Source organism: Dermacentor albipictus, chromosome 1 (genome assembly GCF_038994185.2).
Source record: "Dermacentor albipictus isolate Rhodes 1998 colony chromosome 1, USDA_Dalb.pri_finalv2, whole genome shotgun sequence".
Taxonomy (NCBI): domain Eukaryota; kingdom Metazoa; phylum Arthropoda; class Arachnida; order Ixodida; family Ixodidae; genus Dermacentor; species Dermacentor albipictus.
The window spans coordinates 217354817-217379413 of NC_091821.1; the positions used below are offsets into that span (position 1 = coordinate 217354817).

At 41.4% G+C, this 24597-nt stretch overlaps 2 protein-coding genes across 6 annotated transcripts in view; one reads left to right on the top strand and one right to left on the bottom strand.

Annotated features, from left to right (window-relative positions):
* Tango10 (transport and golgi organization 10) overlaps positions 1-13582 on the bottom strand; it is a 28098-nt gene extending 14516 nt beyond the window's left edge. Inside the window, exons 1-5 of one of the 4 annotated variants that reach the window (XM_070530886.1) lie at positions 13478-13582; positions 12763-12869; positions 12248-12398; positions 3705-3937; positions 1028-1276 (exon numbers count right to left, since the gene is read on the bottom strand). In XM_070530886.1, the coding sequence (XP_070386987.1) occupies positions 1028-1276; positions 3705-3887 (432 nt within the window). In that variant the 5' untranslated portion in view covers positions 3888-3937; positions 12248-12398; positions 12763-12869; positions 13478-13582. Of the gene's footprint in view, positions 1-1027; positions 1277-3704; positions 3938-12212; positions 12399-12762; positions 12870-13477 lie in introns of all 4 variants that reach the window. The other 3 variants (XM_070530887.1, XM_070530885.1, XM_070530888.1) reach the window with 3 other exon arrangements.
* Positions 12991-22993, top strand: LOC139054209 (malonate--CoA ligase ACSF3, mitochondrial-like). Of its 2 annotated transcripts, none has more exons than XM_070530884.1 (7): positions 12991-13496; positions 14063-14624; positions 17250-17504; positions 18084-18250; positions 18323-18468; positions 19576-19809; positions 22557-22993. In XM_070530884.1, the coding sequence occupies exons 2-7, from the start codon at positions 14079-14081 to the stop codon at positions 22931-22933; spliced, it is 1725 nt and encodes a 574-aa protein (XP_070386985.1). In that variant the 5' UTR covers positions 12991-13496; positions 14063-14078; the 3' UTR covers positions 22934-22993. The 2 variants fall into 2 exon arrangements, with proteins under 2 accessions (XP_070386985.1, XP_070386984.1); XM_070530883.1 differs by lacking the exon at positions 12991-13496 and adding an exon at positions 13620-13765.
* The last annotated feature ends 1604 nt before the right edge of the window (positions 22994-24597 follow it).

Sequence of the window (24597 nt, forward strand, 5' to 3'; positions counted from 1 at the left end):
ATTTGTGTTCTTCTGCACCTTTCGGATGAATCCCGCAGCAATAATTCGAAGCAAATCTCAAAGGCCATTTGCTGCCCCTTTGCAGACAGCATAAATGACAGTACAGGCACGTTTCAGATATTACAAACTGCGATGAGTGCAGACAAATGTAAATTCGCAGTTTTGTTCTCGACACATCGGAGAAGTAACAGTAAGAGGCTCTATACATCTAAATAATGTCTAAAACATGGTGGCTATGTCACTTCCATTGTCTGCAATATGGTAGAGCATGGCCTTTGAGATTCACTTCTATTATTGCTTGGCGGTGCATCTGAGAGGTGCAGACGAAGACAAATTAGCAGTTCTTTCTTGACAAATTATGCAAGTAACAGCACAAAATGTTACAGTGAACATGTTGTCTTGAGCTAGTTTTTTTGCCAGCATGTGCAACATGATATGTACATTATAAGAATAACAAATGAAAAAACAATTTCTTTTAGATATTTTTGTCTCCAAGACTTATGTCCCCTTTTAAATTTGACTGTTATAACAGACAGTGAACAATCAGTAGCTAGCATAGTGGTATCATCTGCATATAAATTATATACAAGATTCTGTGTTAGTAAGGTAATTAGGTATGAAGATCAGTAATGTAAATTAAAGATAAGATAGGTCCAAGAATTGATACTTGAGGCACACCTTAGTGTATAGACATGAAATGCAATAACACAGGTAGAATATATACTGCTTGTAGAAAACCTTTATTCTACTGCTAGATAGCTAGATACATCTAGATAGCATCTAGATAGCATCTAGATGCTAGATGCTAGATAGCTACTGCTTTCTACTGCTAGATAGAAAACCTTTATTCAAAAATAAGGTAGGACCAGTAACACCCATTGTGGAACTTTGTTCAATAAAATGTCATGAATTAATAAGTGAAGTGCTGCACTGTTGCACTTGCAGTGTGCCTAGTGCCATTGAAGTGCACAATACAAGACAAAAAAATGATGCAGTAATTCTTTCAACTGCTGTATGCAACTCTCACCAGTTGGTTGTGGTAGGCAGCAGACACAATGTGGTGAGCCATATAGCTGATGCAGAGGCGCATGAGGTCCTTGACATTATACTTGTCGGCTAGGGCCACCAATGGCAGCACACGCAAGTGGTCAACACGCATGCGGCCGGTGTACAGATAGCCAAGGAAGTCACCAAAAACAGTTTCGCAAAGGGGTTCCTCCTTTAGCTCAATGTGTGATGTCCTGCTGGAGCTCCACTTGGGGTCCATCAGCATCACCTAGTACAAGGACAGTATGGTGTACACACAGAGGTCCTCGGCCAAGCAACTGAAGCTGATGTAGGAGTTACCTGTGGCCCTTGACTAGACTAAAATGCACCTGTAAGCTAGCATATGGGAAAGAAGCTACTACTGCTCAAGAGCCAGCTGAATATCAGAAAAGACATTGATTGATACAGTAAATGATGATGAGCCCACTCCTATGCCACTGCAGTTTATACGAGAGTTTCACTCCAGCACCGTCATGCTACCATAGTTTTCATGACAGTCTCACTCTAATAGCATGTGCACTTAGTATTTTGCAATATCTGTAAAGCCACTATACCTCTTCTACACAACCCACAGACCAGATATAAATATCAGTGAACACCTTACCTTGGTAGTTTGCAAAATTAAAGTTATATTTAATGAATACATAGCCATATTCAGTTTAAGTACATATGTTCTAAAACAAATAGGGTTTCTGGGAAGCGCATCGTCACACTGATCAAAATTAGAAAAATGAAAAATTTAGTGCAAGTAGAACCCTGTAGATTGTACAGTAGTTTAAGACACAAAAGTCTATATCCCAAGCAGAGCACTTTGTCCCACTAGTATTAACAATAGCAAATCACTTCAATTTATTTTTGAACACCTAGGCAAAAACACAATAAAAAATTATTTTTGGAGCATACATGGCTGATGGAATTTCCCTTTAGCACGCAAATTTTCATTAGGCTATGTTCAGAACTTTTATAGTTGTAGCAGCCAAAGCGTAATTATTCTTGTTTTGCCATTTGTGCTATATAAACATTCTACGGGATACATATGTTACCTACTGACAGAGCAAACAGTATGTATAATAATATCCATATTTATGCATACAAAACAGTACATTCTTTCGTGAAATTAACTGCTAACGGAAGACCTCATGTTAAATTTAAACCATCCTCCAAGCATAGTGTTAATTTTTTTTTCCCTGATTCAAAGTTCAGAAAGTTCAACCACCACACAACTAAGTATTGCGGAAAGGCCAGCCTCTTCATGTCTTAGGTCGAATACAAATGCCAATGAGAGGAAGGTGAAGTGGTTCAGCAAGGAAGCTAGAGAGACAAATAAGAGAGAGGGGGCAACAGTGCACTTGGTACAACCAAACCTTTTGATATGCTCAATTGAAAAGGCTTACCCAAGAACTTTATGGTCAACTAGAGCCTCTTTACAGCACTTTCAGAGAGGCACATTGATAGAGGAAGTTGCAACAAACACAACAGTGGCATAATGCCTTCCACTGCATTGTTTTCTGGATACTGGCTGCCAACCAACGGTGGTTGCATTATTGAGCGCAATCAGCCTATCTCCTAGCCCATAACTGGTGTTTGCAGAAAAATCAGCTGAAGGTAGGTTGTCACACAAAATAATGGATACTACAGTAACATTGTTAAATTGTCTTTTGTGACAAGCAATGACCACTCTCATGTCAAATTCAATTATAAACCAGCTACCCAGCCATTGGCGCACTGTGAAACAATCTGCTTCCCTGCTTTGTGCCCATACTCTGTGGACAATGGCATAGTAATTATCCCTGCCTTTCAAACCCTTTCTTCTGTCTCTCTCTCCATAATGTTTTTGTGTGAAATTATGCTGAGGGTTAAGTAAAGCATTTACAAAACTATGCATGCTAAATCAGCAGACGTTCTTGGAGCACCGAGCACTGTGGCATCAGTGTATAGTGCAGCCATGCCTCACTGTAATGGATCATTCATCACACTATGCTAAAACACCTCATTTTAGGCAGATAGCTGCAGTTGCATAATACATTTATTCACTCATGCTACAATCATACTATTAAGTTTATTTTATTTTCTTAGCTGTCAAAGTCCCTTTCCAGATTATAATGATGTAACCACAGTAACTTCACTGTAACAAAGTTTCCCTGGATGTATTATTGGAGTGTGTAATGCATGAGATACAATATACGAGTGACAAAGCTGATGGCTGTCTAATGTGTTGAGAGTTAAAGGAGAAGCACTTTGCAAAACACAATGGACAGATCATCAGCAAAGTGGCTCAAAAGGCATGGCACAACAGTTTAGGTGGAGCACAAATGGTGTCGAATGGTGCACTGCCAATGTCAATTTAGTGTGTACAAAATGAAGAAAAAGATGGAACAGGAGAACATGGTATGCATTTGAGTGTCAAGAAAGCCAGTCGCTTCTACTGCAGTTTTTGTGCCCCAAGTTCCCTCACCAGCACTTGCATCCCTGCTCTCTCTCTCTCACGCACGCACGCACACACACACACACACACACACGTGCACGCGCATGCATGCATGCATACATACACTTATTTATTTATTTATGTGAATATGGTATATGCAGCTCAGCATATCAACACAACAACATTGAAATCAAATCTTTGTCCATGAATGGTAATAAAGACTGGAACTCACCTGAAAAACATCGCTGGAAGCACACAGGATCAGACGGTGTGCAGCATACTGCTTTCCACCAACTTCCAAGGTAATATCACTGAGGAGACGCTCTGCATACAGGCCAGCAATCTTCTCCAAGACCGTTGAAGAGTTGTCAAACTGTTGCTCGTGATCAGTGGTGCACTTATCTCGGTGCGCCATTGTCACCCTGCGTGCCAGTCACGCAGCTCTCCAACGTCCACGGCTATATGCTGAATGAAAAACATAAGCCAGAGGGATTAGATAAGGCACCTTGCCTAAACTTCCCACTGATGAGACAGAACAAACAGCTCATACAGTGATTTTCTAAATGTTCAACATTCTTCCCTGTACCTCGCCATAGAAAAACTAACCTTCTGCCTATCATACTATTTTAAAAATAGTGCTCCAAAGTTTCTCTTTCTTCTTACTACGTGACAATTTTGACACATTATCAAACGGAAGTGTGATTTCAATAACATTCATTTATGTGAACAAGGTAGTGAACAAAATTTTCAAGAGAAATGCTTCACTGTGTCGCATGCGATCACTATTGTGCATTTCCTTGAAGTCAAAAGAATAAATATTTTTTTACTAAACAGCTAGCTATCTAGGTAAAAAAGGTTGCAATGAGATGGACTCTACACTGGACTCATCACTACAGCATGTACGATAGCTCTTGTTCATCAGACTATATAAAGCAGTCCTATCCCCTCAGGGTGACTTTCTGACCCAAAGTTGATTTATTCTTTATCCTGCAAGTCCCAGACTTTTCTGGTCTTTCTCTTTCTTTTGTGCCAAGTTTCTGCTATGGGAAACAGCAGTTAATAAAGCGAGCACCACTTTTTGCTGTTGTCAGCACTAAAATTAAATTTGGCCACACTTTTTTTTATCTTTTCCTGCTATGTCGTGTATTAACAAAAACCACCTGTGACTTATAAATGCACTCTGCTTGTGCTTGGAAGGAGAAATAAAGCTTTCCAAAGCAAGTACAAGCTAAGCTCATCTCTAGTAACATGCATGCAAATCATGTGAATGAGTTGAACTAGAATACAATAAGTAAAAAAGTAAATTCACTGTTGTTGTAGATGGGACCAAATGAACACATATTAAAGTACTGTCTTTATGCAGAATTTTTGTGCAATACATGCACAGGTTGAACAGACATTTGTTTTAACTTTCAAGTAACTATATCAAACAATTCACAACATTAAATGACAATTTATTGTCATTTTAATGACATTAAAACAATTGCACACCAACTCTACTGGAGTTGTCCAAGTATGCACAAGCATTGTGCTACTTGCTTATCTCTATGCATACGACACGATGTATGTTGTTTACCACAATTGACGAAGCAGTAGACAGTTCATTAAATGTATGCTTTATTGGCCTTGTAATATGTTTTGGTTTGACCAGTATAAACCCTTACCAACCCTTATCGGTCGTTATCAACCTGATCGAGATTGATCCAACCCTTATCGACCCTTATCAACCTTTATTGGTCGTTATCAACATGATTGGGATTGATGCAACCCTTACCAACCCTTATCAACCTCTGTTGGTCATTATCAACCTTGTTTGACTCAATCCGACCCTTATCAACACGTATTGGTTGTTATCAACCTTATTGGACTCAGTTCGACTCTTACCTGCCCTTATCAACCATGATCTGACCCTTATTGCTCCAATCATTATAAGCCCTTCAGCACCTTATCCATCTGTGTTAAACCATTATCAACCACAATCAGACCAACATAACCCCTTTATCATTCCTTATCATCCTTACCAACTCATTGACTGCTTACATGTCTGTGTTGTTGCAACATGGTGCAACACATTCATATGGTTCAGATATATTTGCCTTCTGCAAGTGTGGGCGTTTAGCCCACTGGGTAAGACACTCGGCTTCTGAGCGTCACACGTCAGTGATGGTTTTCCTCAGGGAGTCGACATAGAAATGCTTACGCATTTAAAATAGAATGTTAACAAAACGCTTATGCTGAAATGAAGCTGAGAGGAATGTGGCAATATAGTATCTGTATAAGTGAGGAATTATAGACAGTGACAGGTCAAAAATGTAGGAGAGGCTCTCCCCCCAAACCATGTCATGCATGCTCTTTGCACTTCATGCAATGGTTTTACAGATAGCATAGGCACAAAGAAGAGGTGCCCCAGTGCTTCAGAAAAAATAGTCATCATGCACCACATGAATAGCCTGTCAAGATTAGCCAATGTGTAAATGAAGTAACATATGTGCAGTAATACTGTGCACCTTGGAAAGTGATTAAAAGAGGGATTCTGATCCTGCCTTGCATCTAAGGAACCTGTTCACTGCTTGCCCTTAAAGAACTTGCTCAGTGTATTCCTGAGAGTGTGAACATATGGGTACTGCAGCATTTAGCTGCAGCAAGCATTTGGCTTCCGAGAAAAGAGCAGGACAAGATGCCAAACCTGACTGTTCATTTTGACCACTGAAGCTCAATAAAAAGTTATTTTAGACAGGAAGCGCAGAAACTTTTGAAGTAAAACTGAGTTCACCAGGTAGGACAAGATGTGTTTACCTTTCAGGAAAAATCAGGATAAGATGGAAAATTTGACTGTTCATCTATATTTTAGACTTCGTTCAAGCTTGAGCTTGTCAAGCCCCCTTCACCTATGTTCCCATTCTTTTTTCTTTCTCATATAATAACATGAAACACACTCGAGTTATTCTTTCTTGAACATTTTAACCCTTTAACAGCCAGATTTTCTTCTGGGGTGCTCCTCGACCTGTGCCATATTATTATGTTTTTTTCACGCATTGGTTCAGTGGTCATTTTATGCTGCACAGACGTTGGTTCCTCATAATCACTTTTGTCTGAATCAGAATTTATCAACACTACATAATTTTTCTCATCTATCAAAGCTTGGATCGACCTGCCATGCTAACTTACCATGGCTGCCCTGCCGAGACATGTGCACCAGCTAGTGTCAGAAATTTATCATACTTACTCTAACACAGGTTGGCCTCGATTCTAAGCCAACCCATAAAATTTGGAAGGTCAGGATATCCTTGAATACAAGCCAGCCAAGACAATAGTAAATGACAAAGCCACAAAGAGCAAATGACATTTATTACCAATGTCCAGCGCCAACCACATACTTGCCCCAGCTCGCGATGTACTGCCACCGCATGCTCAGTGCTATTGTGTCAACGTCTCGGCGAAACCGAACATAAAAAAAAAAGAAAGAAACAGTGACTGTGCCCACACTTTACGTATTCAATGCAGTCAAAATGACGTACCATCACAGTGAGCTGCAGTACAGTGAGGCTGGGGTGGTAGATAGTAATGGCTGGTGCAGTGTATTTTAGAGCTGGCATTAGTCAACATGCAATTTTTCCAGTTGTGACAGCTCCAAATGAAACCCTCAAATCTAAGCCGGCCTAGGAGTTTCGTAGCTCATGTTTAAAAAAATGAGCTACTGGCGTAAATAACAATAAATATGGTAATCTACAAGTTCTATGCATTTAGCTGACTTCATGGATGGCACAATGGGTCTGCAATACTCTTTATTTATATGAGTTGCTTCGGGAGAGGCATGAAATGCGTATATATTCAGGAGTAGCAGGGAGTGTGCAGGAATGAGTCTCTGAGCTATATCAGGAGTGGCATTGTAAGAGTTAATCAGTTTTATCAACCTTATCACCACTTTTTCATGCCTCACACAATGTGATTCATTAAAGCAAGGCAAAGCCACTGTCATTTTAAATGCTCACACATGAGTCTGGGAACTAAATTAATTAATTTATCTGTGAAAATTATTATATTTTAATTATTAGAAGGCATGCACGTCCCTTTTAGCCATGACTGTTGTAACTTTTACAATAAAATAAGGTATGTAATTAAATTAAAGATTTCTTTTTTTTCATATGCTATTACAAGCTAGAATGTTCCACTTGGTCGTAGTGGCCATTCGCTTAAGTACCATGACATAGATACATCTAACCAGCCTCAATTTACACTTAGCGGTAAGTGTTTACTGACTTTGTACTGGAGACACCAATTACTGTTATAAAAGGGGGGGACTAAAAATAATGAAACTTTTTTTTTTTTTACTGTGGCGGAAGAGTTAACATCGACGCCTGCCTAGTGGCATGCATATTATGCGTTCTTCTCCATCAGTAGGCCAAGTAGTGTCAAGATTTGTATGCTTACTGCATTGCTTTCTTTTGAACCTTTGTCCCCATATCTGTGTCAATTTTGCGATGGCAGATGCCAAGAAACACGTGTGCACCAAGTTTTGTTCCCTCTTGAGAAAACTATTTACATCAAAGAACTTGTTCATTTTAAATTTGTATCACAAGGTCAGAACATCAACCAGGGGGCATGTTCTCAAGCGGTCACTTTTGGCAATATCACTTTCAGTGCACGCTTATTGGCTGGTTGAGCAAAACCAGATGAGCTGATTGGCTGGTTGAGCACTACATCACGTGAAAGCAATAGTATCACCGAAAGTGATCGTCAGAGAATACGTCCCCAGCATTTTTATACTGAAGTGCTTAAGGAATTGTGCGGTGCAGTTAAAAAATTATCCAATCTGCAAAACTCAAGCTTGCTCACTACCACAGCGCTCCCTTCCACACAGCACTGAACCTGCAGGACTTCCTGTCTATAGTGAGATGACAAGGCTACTTCACCCTTCCTGCTCCCTGTATCCTGCACCTTGCTGAAATCAGACCGGAAACTGAAGCCATACTTAAAGGACAGTGTTTTTTCAAAAAGTGAAGAAGGTAAAGAAGAAAATGACCGAAATACTGGGGCGCATCAGTTTGTAAGTGTTGCTGAACAGTTTTCAACAATGGGTCAAGAGGCGGGATAATTAAATTGCATCTCAGAGAGAGAGAGAGGAGGTACCAGGAAGGTGATAGATATGTTAATGCTATCATGATATGCTAATGTTAAAAACAAACTATGTGAATTAGGAGTCCCCCCTCGTATAATCCTTCCTTAGCCATCAACAGTACCGATAATAGTAAAGACTGCCTCAGCACATATATAGTAGCGCTAGTAACCTGTTACCTCCACAAAACAAAGAACCTCTGATGTCAATGAGAATATCATGCATTCAATACACTAAACTTATCACTGAAGTATGTCAACTATTCAAATCCTACTGCAGCAACCATAAGCTATAAGGTGGCTTCCTTGATTTTCCATTTTTAAGTCCACCACTGCAGGTTCTTAAAGTTCAGCTACATAAAATCTGCCCCCTACATGTTGTTGAAGAATATTTCATTACATTTAAGAACCAGACTTTCTTCAGGCCATGAGTAAACAGTGAAATGTTACATGAATCATGCAATAAGATGCAGCTAAGTGAAACACACTCCACATTTCTCATATTGTGAACAAAAAATGAAGGCCTACTCAGACAATCATGGAAAACCTCACTACTTGTAAAATCTTTTTGATGGAACCAGCTTGCCACAACGGTACAGGAAATTAAAGACCACTTTGCATGTGCGCGTGTGTGTGTGATACTAGGCAGCAACTTCTGCAGTCCTCTTATCTCACTGTACCATTTAGATCACTGCAGCTTCCTGCTCCATTTTATGCAGCAAGAAACCTGTGACAATAGCTTAGTGGCTATTACGCTGCTAAGCTTGAGGTCACGCATTCGATTCAGGCAGCAGCGGCCACATTTTGGTGGGGGCAAAATGCAAAAACACTCATGCACTTGTGCACGTTAAAGAACCAAAGGTGATCAGAATTAATTCGAAGTTCCCCACTACAGCATGCCTCATGATTAGATTGTGGTTTTCGCATGTAAAACCCCAGAATTTCATTTTTTTTTTTGATGCAGCAAGTGTTATTTTAGGTCAATCACAATTAAAATTTAATATTTCATGTGTACCTCTGACAATATCTTTATTAAATTCAGCAGAGTTATAAGAGAATGTCAGGTCCAGCTTATTAGACAGCATAATATGAAATGAAAGTAACTGGAAGTTTGCACCTCGATATTTTTTAATCATTTCTTACTTTTCCAAAAACCACATTTTTCACAGATGTAAGAATGCTGCAAAGTCACTAACTACACATTTCTGCTTTTGGTATCCAAAGAGCAAGACAGAGTTAAATAATTATCGCTTAGAGAAAGCATTGCAGTACATAAGGCAAGGACAAAGAAAAAAAAACAAGAAGAAAAGACACAGGGGATAACAGTGCACCTTGTGCATGTGGTGTCTTCTGTGTTTCTCTGTGTGTCTATTTCTTGTGTGCTACAATGTTTTTGAAGTATCTGTTGTGTTGTCAATCTACCATTCTCAAAGCAACGGTCAAATAGAACGTTTTTAACAGGGTTCTCAAAGATTAAGTGCAACTGGCAGTATTGAAACAGCGACCTCTCGAAATAGAAGTGTTACAGTACCTTGCTGTTTACCACAGCACCCCACATGCGACAATGGGTGTGCCACCAGCCGTACTTATGCATAGTCATGCTTTGCGCACTATGCTGAACATAGCTGAGTGTCCCAGCACATCCTTCTCAGAGAAGCCTACACCCGAGATCGTCAAACTGCGGGAGAGAGTGAGAGAAAGACAGAGGACCTACAAGGAATACACAGATAAAAGTAGATGCAACCAAGACTCCGAAGTTTCATCAAGACGAAGTTTCATTGTGAGGGTGAAAAAGCCTTTCACTTTCAGGAAAGGCGATTTGTTGTTCAGCAGAAATATGAAGACAGTGGGTCAGAAGGGACCCCGTGCCTTTGTCCTTGAAGATCACAGCACGTGGAATGCTACAAGACTGTCTCACAAGCCTCGTACATCTCAAAGCTACCCTCATGATGGCTCAGCACTGGCATTAACTTCTACTCTGTCGATGGGTTCACAGGCTGGTGTATCAATTGTGCCTGAACCTTACGACACTCCACTGCCATACTTCACCTGGCAAGACAATGGAGAACAGCTGGCAGAACAAAGAGTATAGAAGAAGCAGGTGATCAAAATTCAATACGATCCTCTTCCAGGCCACAGGATGAGACCTCACAGACCTCTGGCCTGGCTGAACAATTTTGTGACCATATACACTGTGAACTGTCTTAGCTGTGTCCCCAATATATTTAAGGGGAGGAGTACATTGTGTTGTATACCTAGTTCTGGTTTCGGTTTCAACTCTGTATCACTGTCATCATAATCATGTGTGGATACATCATATGTTGAAGTAATAATATTTGGACACTGCCAAGTTAGGGCAGACACAACAGGAGAAGGTGTTGCGGTGTCAGTTGACGAGTGCACAAGCGTGCGGTCCATAAAGCTACCTCAGGCGTGGCTAGATCTCCATGTGACAGTTACCACAGTATCAGTACCCAAGTTCAATAATCAGCTTTGTTGGAATATTTGAGAGCATTACACTGCAGTCTTATGGAAAGCAAGCCTGCAACGTATGCGCAGAGAAACTATACTATACCTGGAAGGAGAGCAAAATAATGTACCCATGCTTTTATTACACCACTAGCTCCCACTAACGAGTCCTTACTGTGTTCTTCATTTACATCTATGTCCTTAATGTATCCACCAATCCGGACATAGTCACTCATTACCTTCACGAGTAACCGAACATTGTGCAACATTTGTTGACTTCTGTGTCTACTCAACTGCGCTTTGCAGAGAATTAATTGCTGATAGCATAGCTAGTAAACCTGCATACAGGGAAAATGAACACAGCAAAAAACAACAGTAGTTGAAAGAAAAAGCTTCAGATGTTTGGGCATGTTTTGTGCAAAGAGGGTTTCCACAATGAAATGAACACCGAAGATGTTCTTCAACATAAGCTCACCTCCATACAAATGACAAGTCGCTTCTATGTTACTACAAAAATGGCCAAATCATAAGGACTATACTACAATCCTGCTGCTAAACATTGTCATGCACACACACATGCAGCCTGCTACTTTTAACAAGGCTGGTTGAACACTACACTCTAGCTCTGGCCTGAACCGCAGAAAACAATCAATTAGATCACGGCGCGTACGGGGCCCGAAACGTCATGTTCTTTTTCTTTTACTCTTGGCGAGTGCATGTTTTTTGGGCACCAGAAAATCGGTGCTGCGCTGTAACTTGCGTATTCCAACGGTCCCGTCACTACACCACAAGAAAGAATTGGCAAATAATGGGAACCACAGCCCCTTTCACAAGTCACAGTATTGCGGTGGAACGTTAGGTATCAAAACAAGATCAAAAACAACCCGAGCAGATTATTGCAACTATTAGTAGCTTAGCTCAAACCATTTAGTTTGACCAAACTGTCTTTCACTTCTTCACTAGCAGTAATGAACCGAAACCATTAAACCATGCATTTGGTAAACGTATTTCACTATTTTTTTTTTCTAGCATAAGCTGGAGTATTCAGGTTGAAACTGCAGCCTCCGCACTTTCAGGCTACCGCTAAGCAAAATTAACTTGTCAACTATTAACACACATGGGGGAATTACTGCGGTTTGAGGGCTGTCAAACGTACTCTAACGCAGTGGTGCACCTCGTACGACGACGCACCTGGGTAGTTGTGTTTAACGGAGAATCAGCTGTTTTGTTCCAGTAATGTTTGTGGCAGCAAACCGCAACGTGGAAGCAAACGCACAGCCTTGCGGCAATTTAGATTGTTGTGGCTTAATGCGTTCAGCGCACTTGCGGTCAAATGTCCGAGCTGCAAAGGAGGAAATAAAAATGTCCGCCTTGCAATAAATTCACAATAGATCATAAGAGTGATCGGCATCATGAAAACAGTCTGCAGACGTGTCTAATGCTGATGAAATCTAAGTGTGAAAGTGCAGCATAATTTGCAAATGAGACAGGTGCACTGCCCTGTTGGTTTCACAGAGCTAGTGGAACGGAACCACCAAAGCATGCAGCTTGTTCCTCAATCCGAAAGCCAGACTGCGCCACATAGGCGAGTCTCTAACAGTCTGCTACCAGGAAAGTGCTTCACTACAGTGATGAGTAAGTATTCGTTATTCATGCTACGACTTCAATGAGTTACGAAATGAAATGCTTGCTAAGCAGCAGCTCACCTGATGGACAGGAGGACGCATTTGTTCAGCCACGCAAAGGTACCGCCGAGGTTTCGGAGTCAAACGTAAACAGCGATTAAACTTCAGCTGTTAAGCTGAGCTAACAACTGAAATGAATAAATCCGCCTGTTATTCTAAAAATTACTAACAAAGTACCTATGCGTTTGTAATAAAAGAAGCTATTTTGAAAGTTAATGACGCAAATCGGTGTTTTCTGTGTGAATGCTGTGGTTGTTTTGGTTGTTTAACCAGTGGGTTAACCTCGTGGTTTGACCACAGTCACGGCCCAGTCATAGAGCATAGATCATTTCTCTATGGTTTAACCGGTTTAGCTCTATGATTCTATGAGCGCACGGTTCTTTATTCTGTGGCTCTTGGCTATGGCCAACACAACTCGAGTGGTAGATGACTGCCGTGTTTATGCAACGCATTTATAACGGTCCCAGAAAACCTTAGTGCTTAAACCGAAAGCACGGTCCTTGTCACAGCACCAAGCAGCAAGAGTTGTTGAGATTTTACGAAAGCGTCCAGTGGCTTCCTTGTCGTGCCGTGATGTAGTTCCTTTCATTCAGGCAAATTTCGTTCCAGTGACAAGTTCGTGGGTTTGGCGAATCGTAACGAGCGGATGTTTCGGAAATTGTGTTGTTAATCTCGGCGGCAACGCGACAACGAAACGAATAAACAAAGAGGAGCCAGACACGGAAATTCTACACACCTAGAGGAACATCTCAAATGTGAGCAAATTGGACCACACCTCTGCCTTGTCATTTTTCACCCCCTGTGTATGTGCAGGCCAGCCACTGGGCTGGCCGCGTACGCGGCAACACATGGTAGGCATTGGTAGGTGTGGTCACATGTTAGTGTACGATAAGCGGCAACAGCCGCAACAGGTGTTGGGAGCGTAGTTGGGACGAAGCCGTGCACTTGGCTATCCCATATTCTCGCTAGGCTACAATAGTACCAGCAGTAATCTGCTTTCTTGTTATTCCCTTGTGCACATAAGGTGAGTCATACAGTAAGATTTGTATGATGCATTAGTGGAAATATTGGAGAAAAATATAACGGCGAGGAAATAGTTTGCTGAAGAGGAGCTGACATAGCGCGTGCATGTAGGAGGGGATGTTGCAGCTGAATGTGACGGGCGATCTCTACAGCTCAGTACATGGGGTACTAAATATCACCAAGCCTGTGCTTTAAATTGTGCTTAAGTGTTTATTTCACGCTGTCTTATTTTACATTATTAATGACAAGTGCTTTCCTTGGGGTGTTTTTAATTGAAGTATACAATTTCTTTTTACAGGGGCTTTTAAAGAAAAATGACATTCATATATTTTGCAAGGTTGCCAGGAACCCTTGCGAACAAGTTCAAAAATCTGCGGAAGCTAAAACTAGGACCTGTTGCCTCCATAAGATGTTCCTCATCAGCCACTTTCCCACCCACATTCTCTCCAGTGTTTGGAGGCATTCAAGAGCACTTGGACAAGTTAGCTGTGGTTGATGCACTTGGCTCACACACTTATGATGAACTACTTAGCTTTAGCCAGCAAATCCAAAAACAGATATCTAAATTTGCAAGCTCATGTGATCAAATGCGAATTTCATATTTGTGCCCTAGTGATGTTCGATATGTTGCTACACAGTGGGCATGCTGGCTGGGTGGTAACGTAGCTGTGCCCCTCTACCATCAGCATCCAGATGCCATGCTGGAATACTACATTAAAGATTCGCAGACATCTATTTTGCTCACAACCCAAGAATACAAGGAACGCATTCTGACGCTTTCAGAGAAACTTTCTCTCCCTTATATTGTAATTGACAGACCAAGTAAAGAAAAAGCAGAAGAAATTGAAACCAAAGATTGGGTAAGTCCTATATCACAGACATACTAAATTGATGTGGAAGTGGAATAGCCAGCTTCTAAGCATTTTTGCTCAACTTCTTCATATATTCTGCCGAGCTGGATTGTCCGAATGTCAGTGCTGTGAAAGTGTGTGTGAAGTGTGTTATTTGTGGTTGTTTGCCAGCTGCATACATTTTTGCTGTGAGTGTCAATTTGGAATACTGCCACAAATATTGCTGATAGATGCCTGTGCATACAGGTTCACTAATACATACTTTAAAGATAATTATTGGTGCATTTTTATCTGATTTAAGCTTGTGTTTGCAATTTTGTAAACGTGTTGTGTAAGACTGCTAATGCTGAAAAATTCACCTTGCTGCTCTGCAAGAACATTTCAAACTCTTCTTCTAATTTCATGTGTGCTTAGAAATCTGAACCATTACAGTGAAGGTAGGCAATAGATGAACAAAAATGACAAAAATGCAGCTTGTGAGACATGCTAACATGTATTTTAAAACTGAGATTAGTAAGGCATAGAAAAGCATTCTTCTAATTGTAGGTCTGCCCTTGTGACAATTTCATTATTTTTGCAGTAATTCACCATGCCAAGTTGTGACTAGTGCAGTGCATATATGTGTGGAACATGCATCTAAAAGAGACCTGAAGTGGTTAGGTTGAAAATTTAAAGCTGCACTCTACATGCGTGCAGAACCAACTCGATTCACTAATTCTAGGCTGTGTTGCCCGGATGCAGTAGCATTTCAGCTCTTTCAGAAATCCTGTATATTGTAACCTTCAGGTGCCCATAGTTTGCAGGTAGCTTTTGAAAAACTTGATACTTGTGCACACTTGCTACATGGCTTCAAAGTTGGCAAGTTGTTCAAGCAGCATTTTCTTCCCTTGTGGCATATATTCATATCTTCGGCTAAGTTCTTTTTCCTATAAAACTTATTAGCTTACCTACCAAAGGAAACATGATTGTGCGCATTTCGATGGGGGCGAAATGCAAAGACACTTGTGTACTTAGGTTTAGGCGCACATTAAAGAACCCCAGGTGGTCCACATTTCCGGAGTCCCCCACTACGGCATGCCTCATAATCAAATAGTGGTTTTGGCATGTAAAACCCCATAATTTGTGTTTGTGTGTGCGTGAGCAATCATTTGAAAGTCTGTGTGTCACACGGTGCACTTTCGATCATAGCAGAGTCCAATAGGGATCGCATTTCTTGGTCATGATTGCCTCTTTTATGCAAGCTGTGGGAGGGAGCCAATTGCAGTTGATAATTTTGATCCAGATCGTGCCCTATAGTGATTGAAAGTGGTTGCATGATACCAGTATAAGCTAGCCTTATTGCCACCAATTTTGTTTTTGTATAGAGAAATTGTTCAGCCAAAACCTTTCTATTCTGTACGAGTAATCGTTAACATTAATCAAGGTCCATTTATCTAAAAATTTTTATTTTATATAGCTAAGCTGTTTTATGTGAAATAAGAAGCTAATGTGAGAGACTATTGAGGAAGACAGTTTAACAATTTTTGATGTACGAAAGGGTAACATCCTTGTTTAATGCAATTGGGACCTTCTGTATATATCAGAGTTTAAGGTAACGTGCATTAGAACAGTGATGCATTTGCCTGCAGAATTTTTGCCTGTATTCTTGAAAAACAGGGCGCTACGAAGACGCGGACTAAAAGAAGAAACATGTACGACTGACAAGGCGCTACTTCCAACTAAATGTTTTTTTGAAGAAACAGGACTTTAAATAGATACAACCTAGAATGGCCCATCGTGACATCACGACCTCCTTATCTCATTAGAAAAGCTATCTCTTTTTCGGTAAGCGTCACTGAAGGGCAGCTAATGCACGTGCCCTTGGCCTTTGCAATGTAGAAAGCTTCTAATATCTCCCGTTCTAGTCTATCTCTAGACCGTGCCAGAAACCTGGTGTCGCGAAGATATGGACGGCAATTGTGACGTTTACAGAGTTCTGCCAGATGGCCCCCCGCATTGTTATTTACGGCCCAATTGTGCTCACGCGCCCTTTCATTAAAACACTGTCCGGTTTGACTGATATAAACCTGTTGGCAACTTAGGGGTATCCCATATACGACATTACTTTTGCAAGTCATGTATTGCGCTGCATGTTTCTTAGAGCATGGTTCGGGTTTTGCTTTTGTCATCATAGGGCATATCTTGGCCAGCTTACACGGTGCACTGAAGAGAAGATTAACACTGTGCCTTTGCGCCACCTTCTTGAGGTTGTGGGACACCCTGTGCCAATAAGGAATCACATGTAATCTCTTCCTATCAAATGACTTTTTTGTGTTAGTGCCCTCTCTTGCAAAACCAACTTGCCCACATCAAGCTTCTGTTGCCTGTATTGTTTACATTGTAATTTCAGTACTCCAATGCTAAGACAGATGTGAATGTCTAATAATGGGGTTTTATTAATGTAAATTGTGAGGAAGGTGATTTGGCAAAATGTGTTATAGAATAAATAAAGAAAAAGAGGGAGAAAGGCAATGGCAGATGGGGAGGGGTCATTTGTACCACTGTGGTGCTATGAATCTGTTTGCAATATTCACATGTACAAACTGCTTATACTTCATGTCTGCATGATTAAAACACACTGATCTTCTGTTTCAGGAAAGCTTGAAAGAACAGGATGCTCTGATGATGTACACCAGTGGGACGACAGGGCCTCCAAAAGGAGTTGTCCTTTCATTCAGCAATGTGCACTTCCAGGTGGCACAGATTAGGAAGGCCTGGGAGTGGGCACCTGCAGATGTGATGCTACATGCACTGCCACTCCATCACACACATGGAATTATAAGTGGCCTGCTCACACCATTGTACTCTCGTGCGGCTTGTGTGATGCTACCCAAGTTTAACCCTGCAGAGGTACGTCACATGGCCTTTGGCTACTTGAAATCATGCAGTGGCGCACCTAATTTTGCTTTGATGCTTATCCTTAAGCATATGTAGATAGCAGACATGAGGGATGATATGTATATTTATTTTTTTATGTCATGTGGATTGACTTTTTTGTGTGTTTTGAAAATGTTTCTGTGCATAACAGATTAATGAGCCACAGTTTATTCAGCTTGTTTCTAAAAGTCAAGTAGTCATCCAGATGAAAAATGTGCAAACCACAGTCATTAATATCTCCAGGATTCTGTGCTAGGTGGCGCTCAGTCCAACTTTTCATGCTGTTAATTTCCTTCTGGCCTTTGCTGTGTGGGTCTATAGCCAACTTCAAATTAAGGTTTTGTGGTACTAGCTCAGGCTGACCTCTTTGCCTTTCTGTTAATAAATTTCGCACTCACTTGTGGCTTTACTTTATATTTAACAAAATTTGGAACCATTTTTAATGCTTGCACAGTGCAGTTTTAATGCACATTATTTACATTTCAAACAACCATATGCTACTGCAAGGCTTGTTTTTTATTCACATTTCCTGGTGTACTTTGCATGTGAAAGGTGTGGGAACATCTGCTGCATCTAGATAAGAGCAAGCCAGCAGTTTCGGTCTTCATGGCTGTACCTACAATGTATGTAAAGCTGATTGAGCACTACGAGCAGCATTTGAAACACTGCAAAGAGACAGCACCGAATGTGGTTCGTGACACATTTGCAAAAAATATCAGGTATGCAATTGAAATCACCGACATACACCAGTGATGATACTGAATTAACTTGTTCTCTTTAATTTGATGCAGGTTTGTCATTAGTGGTTCAGCTTCTCTTCCACAACCTATATTTGAAAAATTTCACGACATTACCGGTATGACTATATTGGAAAGATATGGAATGACTGAAGTTGGTGTACCACTGTCAAATCTCCTTCACGGCAAAAGGCATCCTGGTACTGTGATTCTTTTTTCTGCATAGCTTTTGCTGTTTACGCAGTGAACTTCCATCAATTCAGCATGGGTAATTCAACCTGCCATTTAATTCACTCAAGTTCGAAAATGCCAAGAGTTGCCCATGCATGTTAAACACTTCATTTAATTCTGGCATCAGACATTTTGAACCTATTTTGCATGTTTTGTCTGGGCCAAATGAGAAGGCGAGTGCATATATGCTTGCACTCAACTGTCTCAGTGACAAGCTCCTATAGTGATTCTAGCACTTGTGGCTTTACTTTCAATTCATCAAAATATGAAACTTTTTTTTTTTCATGCTTGCACGGTGCAGATTCAATGCAATGAATGTGCAGGGCTTCTGCTTTATTTACTTTTCCTGATGTACCTTGTATGCGATAGGTGCAGAAGCATCTAATGCAAGCTAATGTGCAGTACACACACAGAAAAAAAAAATTTTGTGGCTTTCCTGCTGCTACAGGCTTTGGTTTCAAATGTAACAATTTCTGTCACTTATAGGAGAACACTAATTACATAAGATCACATTGTCATAAATACTCTAAAGCCTGTCTGCGGCATAAAAAGTGCTGCTACTATGTTATAGCTTAATACAGCCATTTATGAAGGCATCCTTTTAACACCGGACTTCATGTCACACAATATGCAGACTGGAGCATGAGTATGTGCTGACACAGTGCTATCACTGTGCTCAGTTGGTTCTGGCTTCTTATTGCTGCTGGCAACCAGGTTTCTTACTAAAATTAGAAAAATTATGGATGCAATTTTTATTTTCATGCCTGCCTAAACTGACTGTGACATTGTACTCCTATGAACATCAAATTTACCATTTCTATGTTGGTCAATTCACATGAATAGTAGACGTGTTTGTGCTAGTTTCCTTGTGCAATGTCTCTCTTATAGTTAAAGTGGTTATATACTAGTACTAAGCAGTAAGAGCATCCTAAGGATGGCTGTGACTCACAAAGTCATATTTTTCCATATATGGCATAAAGGAAAGGAGCTCCTGTACTTTCTGACTTCTTTAGCCCTGCTGGCATTTGCATACATCATGTATATTAACATTGCTGCTTCCTGAATTTTCTTTGTAGGATGTGTGGGATACCCTACAGCAGGTGTTGAAGTGTGCATTGCTGAAGCGGACAAATCCAAATTAGGATACAAGCCTCTGGTATTGAGCACAAATGGAGAGACAAAGTACCTTGAAGGATCGGAAAACAACAGTGGTGAACTGCTTATTAGAGGCCCTAATGTGTTCAAGTACTACTGGAATAGGCCTGAGGTAACAAAAGACTCATTTACCCAGGATGGCTGGTTTAAAACAGGTAGGCATTTCTTTGTGTCCATTTCAACTTCAGCAATCACACTTGCGGGTGCTGGTCGAGACAGTGGGAGAGGGCATGTCTCTTGCAGGGAAGGTGGGCCTCAAGAGTTCTTCACTTCTATGTCTGCTACTACTTAAACCCTTTTTAAGAATTCTTGCTAGAACACTGGATGGATGACCGTTTACAATTCTCCTAGTGTCAAACCAAAATTTCTCACATAGCCTAGTGAACGCCCTTTAAAGAAAGCCATGCTTTTAGAGTGATCGAGCCCGTTGGCACCTTGGGATCAACGTGTCAGTTGTGTACACTATTAGCATGGTGGGCAATGTCTGTGTGTAATGACCGAGATTGAAAACTAGAACATAGGTAATGGAAAGATAACTTCCTTTCAGACCTCAGTTCCAGTTACTGACATTAAAGTGTGTCACATTCTTCTTTCTTTCTTTCTTTTTTTCTTTCATTCTTTCGAATGCTTAATTCTTTGTATGCTTAGGTTAGTCCACATAGAGACTCTGTGAGTGCCTAGCTTGCATAAATTCTAAGGGCTTTATAGGCATCTGCAGCCTGGGCAGTCCAAAGTCTTATGGTTTGTAGATACTCATTTAAAGTAGCTTTCATATACCGCAACACTGTAAACAGATAAAAGAGCCAAAAGGGCCATGTTGTAAAAGAACCTGTATTAGGATCCTATTTACAAGTACTCGCTGTTCCAGAGTCGACATTGTAGAAAACTAGCCATTTTCTTAATACCATAATTTATTTATATTGCGTCCGAACAAGATAGGTCCACGGGAACATGAAGACTTGAAGTGATCAACAGTGGTCGAGGGACTTACTATATGTCTCAGACTGGAGCCACTGTTCTGACCAGGGAACAGGGAAGGGGGAGGGGGACAACTGTTGTTGCCTTGACAACGACGAGTTCCCTTGAACCTTTTTTGCCCTGATGAAGGCAGGTCCGCTTGTCAAGAAGTTGACTCCGGCCTGAGACTTTCCTTGTTTGACCACGGCTGATAATTTCTATTGCGTATCACATTTGTCAGTGTTTCAGTACAAAGCATATCTTTTTAATTTGCTCAATATGCCTGCTGCACTGCTCAATATCCAGATTAGTACACTTGAACCTCATTATAACGAAATGCTATATAACGAAATAATGGATATAACGAAGTAAATAAAATTCCCCGTGAAATCTTCTAGAGGTCCATGTATTCAAGATTTCGTTTTAACGAAGTGAAATTATTCGGCCAATGGATATAACCAACTGTATACGTCTCGAAAACCAAGATATGCTTGACTGTTGCGCACTGAGTACATCGCTTTCCACGGAGTTCAGCACTCATTTGCCGCGGCAGTTAAAAAAACTCCCGCCTCCCTGCTTCGAATGCGTCTTCGAGCAACACTGGTCTTTCTCACCTCCGCACGTAGCTGCGCATCTATGTACAAGCAGGTATTGCACTTCTTCACTGACCCCTCTCTCTCTTGCGCGTGCCTGGCTGCACGAGACGTGCGGAAATGCGAAAGGCGCGTGGCAATGTAAAAGATTAGTGCATATAACTTCTACTGCGCGCCACGCATGCAGGCACAGCCAACTAGTCTAGTAACGTTGGGTGCAGCGGGACACGGCCTCCTAGATCTCCCCGGCACAATCTCAAGTGGGGGGGGTCACGCAGAAGCCTGTGTGGCTACACGTGGCAGTGCGAAAGAGTGCATTCCTCTACGGCACGTTGCGCTGGCAGCCACAGCTGGGCCTGGCCTCGGAGATCTCCACGGTGCACTCTCGGGGGTCACGCCGAGGCCATGCTTTCATTTCCCGTTCTTCATGCAGCGGGCCGCGCGGGCTGGCAGCTGGGCGTGACCGAGTTTGCATTGGCATTGGTGCAATCTCGAAGGCCACAAGCCAACCGAGCCGCCGCGGCGAAGTTCACTTGCCTCCTTGATCACACAGCACAGCGCTGTGTTGTGTGCCATGTGCTGCTCGACTACAACGAGCCAAGTGAAAAGCGGACGAAAAAGAGCATCACAGTGAAAAAGAAGGCAGCTATCTAAAAGCTGTCGCGTCAAGTCGCGTCACACGCCTAAAATTATTTTGTTGTTGTACAGTATTAAAATTTCATCGCATGCGTGGCTGCATAGTGGTTCTGCAGGCCGTAAAGCCGTGTTGTGCACGGCTTTTTGCAATTGTGCACTCCGTTAGGCATATATGGCAGTAAATGACAATATTGGATATAACGAATTAATTTTGGCTTCCCCTTCAACTTCGTTATAATGTCGTTCTCGTGTACTGTGACTACAAGTTCTGGAGAGATTTAAAGAAAAAACATTCCTTGCATTGGCAAACAATGAAAAGGAGATTTCAGCTGTTTTCACGGGGCTAACCACATTACCAGGAAGAAGACTTATGCCCCTTATTGACTACCACTTTCTACTGCATTTCTGCTCTTAGTGAAAGCCTCTTTTTGGTTTAATTTCTGCCTGGAGAGTATGAACACACTTTAACCATACTGTATGAGCTGTATTCGTTGTTCGATGACCTTTGTGGTGGTGTGCAGAGAATGTGTGGACATGTACTGTGCATCCCTTGGACATATATTATGAATATTGGTTCACATGGTTGCCTAATTAGTGATGTCTACATTATGCACCTCATGAAGGACGGTATGGAATATGCCAATTTATTGAGGGCTTTACACTAAGGGACTGTATGGTCTCTGCATGCAGATCCCCTTATATGAGAACATTTACAGGTGACAGTGCAGCATGCATTGATGGTGTCTACAAGATCCTAGGTCGTACATCAGCTGATATCATCAAGACTGGTGGTTACAAGGTCAGCGCACTAGATGTAGAACGCCACTTGCTGGCCCATCCATCCATTAAAGAATGCACAGTAGTGGGAGCCCCTGATGCCACTTGGGGTGAACGTGTTGCTGCAGTGGTTGTCTTGCATGAGCCATCAGCCACCCTGGAACTTGAAGCCCTTCGAAACTGGTGTAAAGAGCGCATGCCCACATACAATGTACCCAGTATTCTGCTGTGTGTGCCTGCTCTAGAACGCAATTTTCTGGGCAAAGTCAATAAAAAGGAACTTGTAAAGAAATTGTGGCCTGCCCCACAGGAATAGCATAAACACTCATGCAAGTTAGGAAACTGCACAATAAAATTTAAATATTTGTAATCTAAAGTTGTGTGTTTTTCTTTGGGCTTCGGCTGGAAGCTCCGTTCAACCCGCCGTGGTTGCTTAGTAGCAATGGTGTTAGGCTGCCAAGCACGAGGTCGCAGGATCAAATCCTGGCCACGGCGGCTGCATTTTGATGGGGCGAAATGCAAAAACAGCCGTGTACTTGGATTTAGGGGCATGTTAAAAACCCTAGTTGGTCCATATTTTTCCAGAGTCCCCCACTCATGATCAGATCATGGTTTTGGCACGTAAAAGCCCATAATTTAATCCTTTTGAAGCTCCATTCAGTGCCAGTCTTGAATAATCACAAGACAGGCCCCCGTTTCCACTGACCAACATGCATGTGTAACGACAGAGCTTGGAACAGTGCTCTAGCAAGTCTACAAATAAGATAATGGTTCCAATGTCTTGTTTATTTAAGCAGCTAAAACGTGCTTGTATTTTGCACTAGTCTTTTCTGTCACAAACAACTGCCAACATTTGGCCAAAAGCTTTATATGTGGCTGTTTGCCTCCCCCTTCACACAAGTCTGAACATGTAAATGAATCATTAAGCTTATCTTTTGCAGTTAAAGCAAATCTGAGAAATTAAGAGTTAATAGGAGCATACTTTTATTAATAATTCAAAAAGGTGAAGCAGCAATCTTTTTACACCTTCACAGCAATAGAGTAGCATTGTAGCAAACACTGTAGCAAACAGAGTAAAACAAATGAAGTGTTGATGTGGTTTTCTTGTGCTGTGTCAAAAAAAAAGTAAATAGACTTGGTTTTAAGCAAAAGGTGCAATAATCAGGAGCTACAGTAGGTGCATAATCGGTAACAAACTAAAAATTCAGGTACAAAAATGTCCCACATCTGCTTTTCATCCCTATGCACTCCAGAAAACAGTTCCCTTATAGCTCACACAGGCTCAGAGAAGTGCAAGAGAGATTCAGCTGTGAACTATAAATGTGCAGTATGCTTTAGTTGCACACTACACAAAGAACAGCCAGGACTGACGTGTGGTAGTGAAAAAGACGCCCGACTATACAAATGCATGTGCAGTAGCAAACACGGTGGACATTGCACTGGTCAGACTAGGGATTATCCAGACGTCACTTCCAAAAATCTTCCACGCTGCCCTCTCCCCTCTCCCTGTAGAAGAGCAAGGTCATACACTGCTGCTGAGAAGAGGCACCAGCGAAGACAAGCTGATTCCTCCTCTCCCTTGAGGAGATCTATGTTATTGCCAGCACTCCAGAACCTGACTAGGGCAAAAGTGAGAAAGGTGTATTGAAAGGATGGAGAAGAGGGGAAAGTCAAGAAAGACAAATGGCTGATGCATGCCTACAAATTCACATAGAGGTTTGTTTGTCCCTGCATGCTGTAAGGACTGGCAGGCTAGTTTGTTGTGCATAATGTGGAAAAGCCCAAAACTAGGAGTATGGAAAAAAAGATGGTGGTGCTGACTTAAAATGTTTGCGTTTATTCTACTGAAGGAACAACACGCTTGCAACGCAGCCAACAAAAGAGGAGATAAAGCGATCTACATAGGCCTATGCCGTCATGCCCTCTACTTATCTGCTAAGTCTCACAAAAGTATCTCTTGCACGCTATAAACAATTCTCG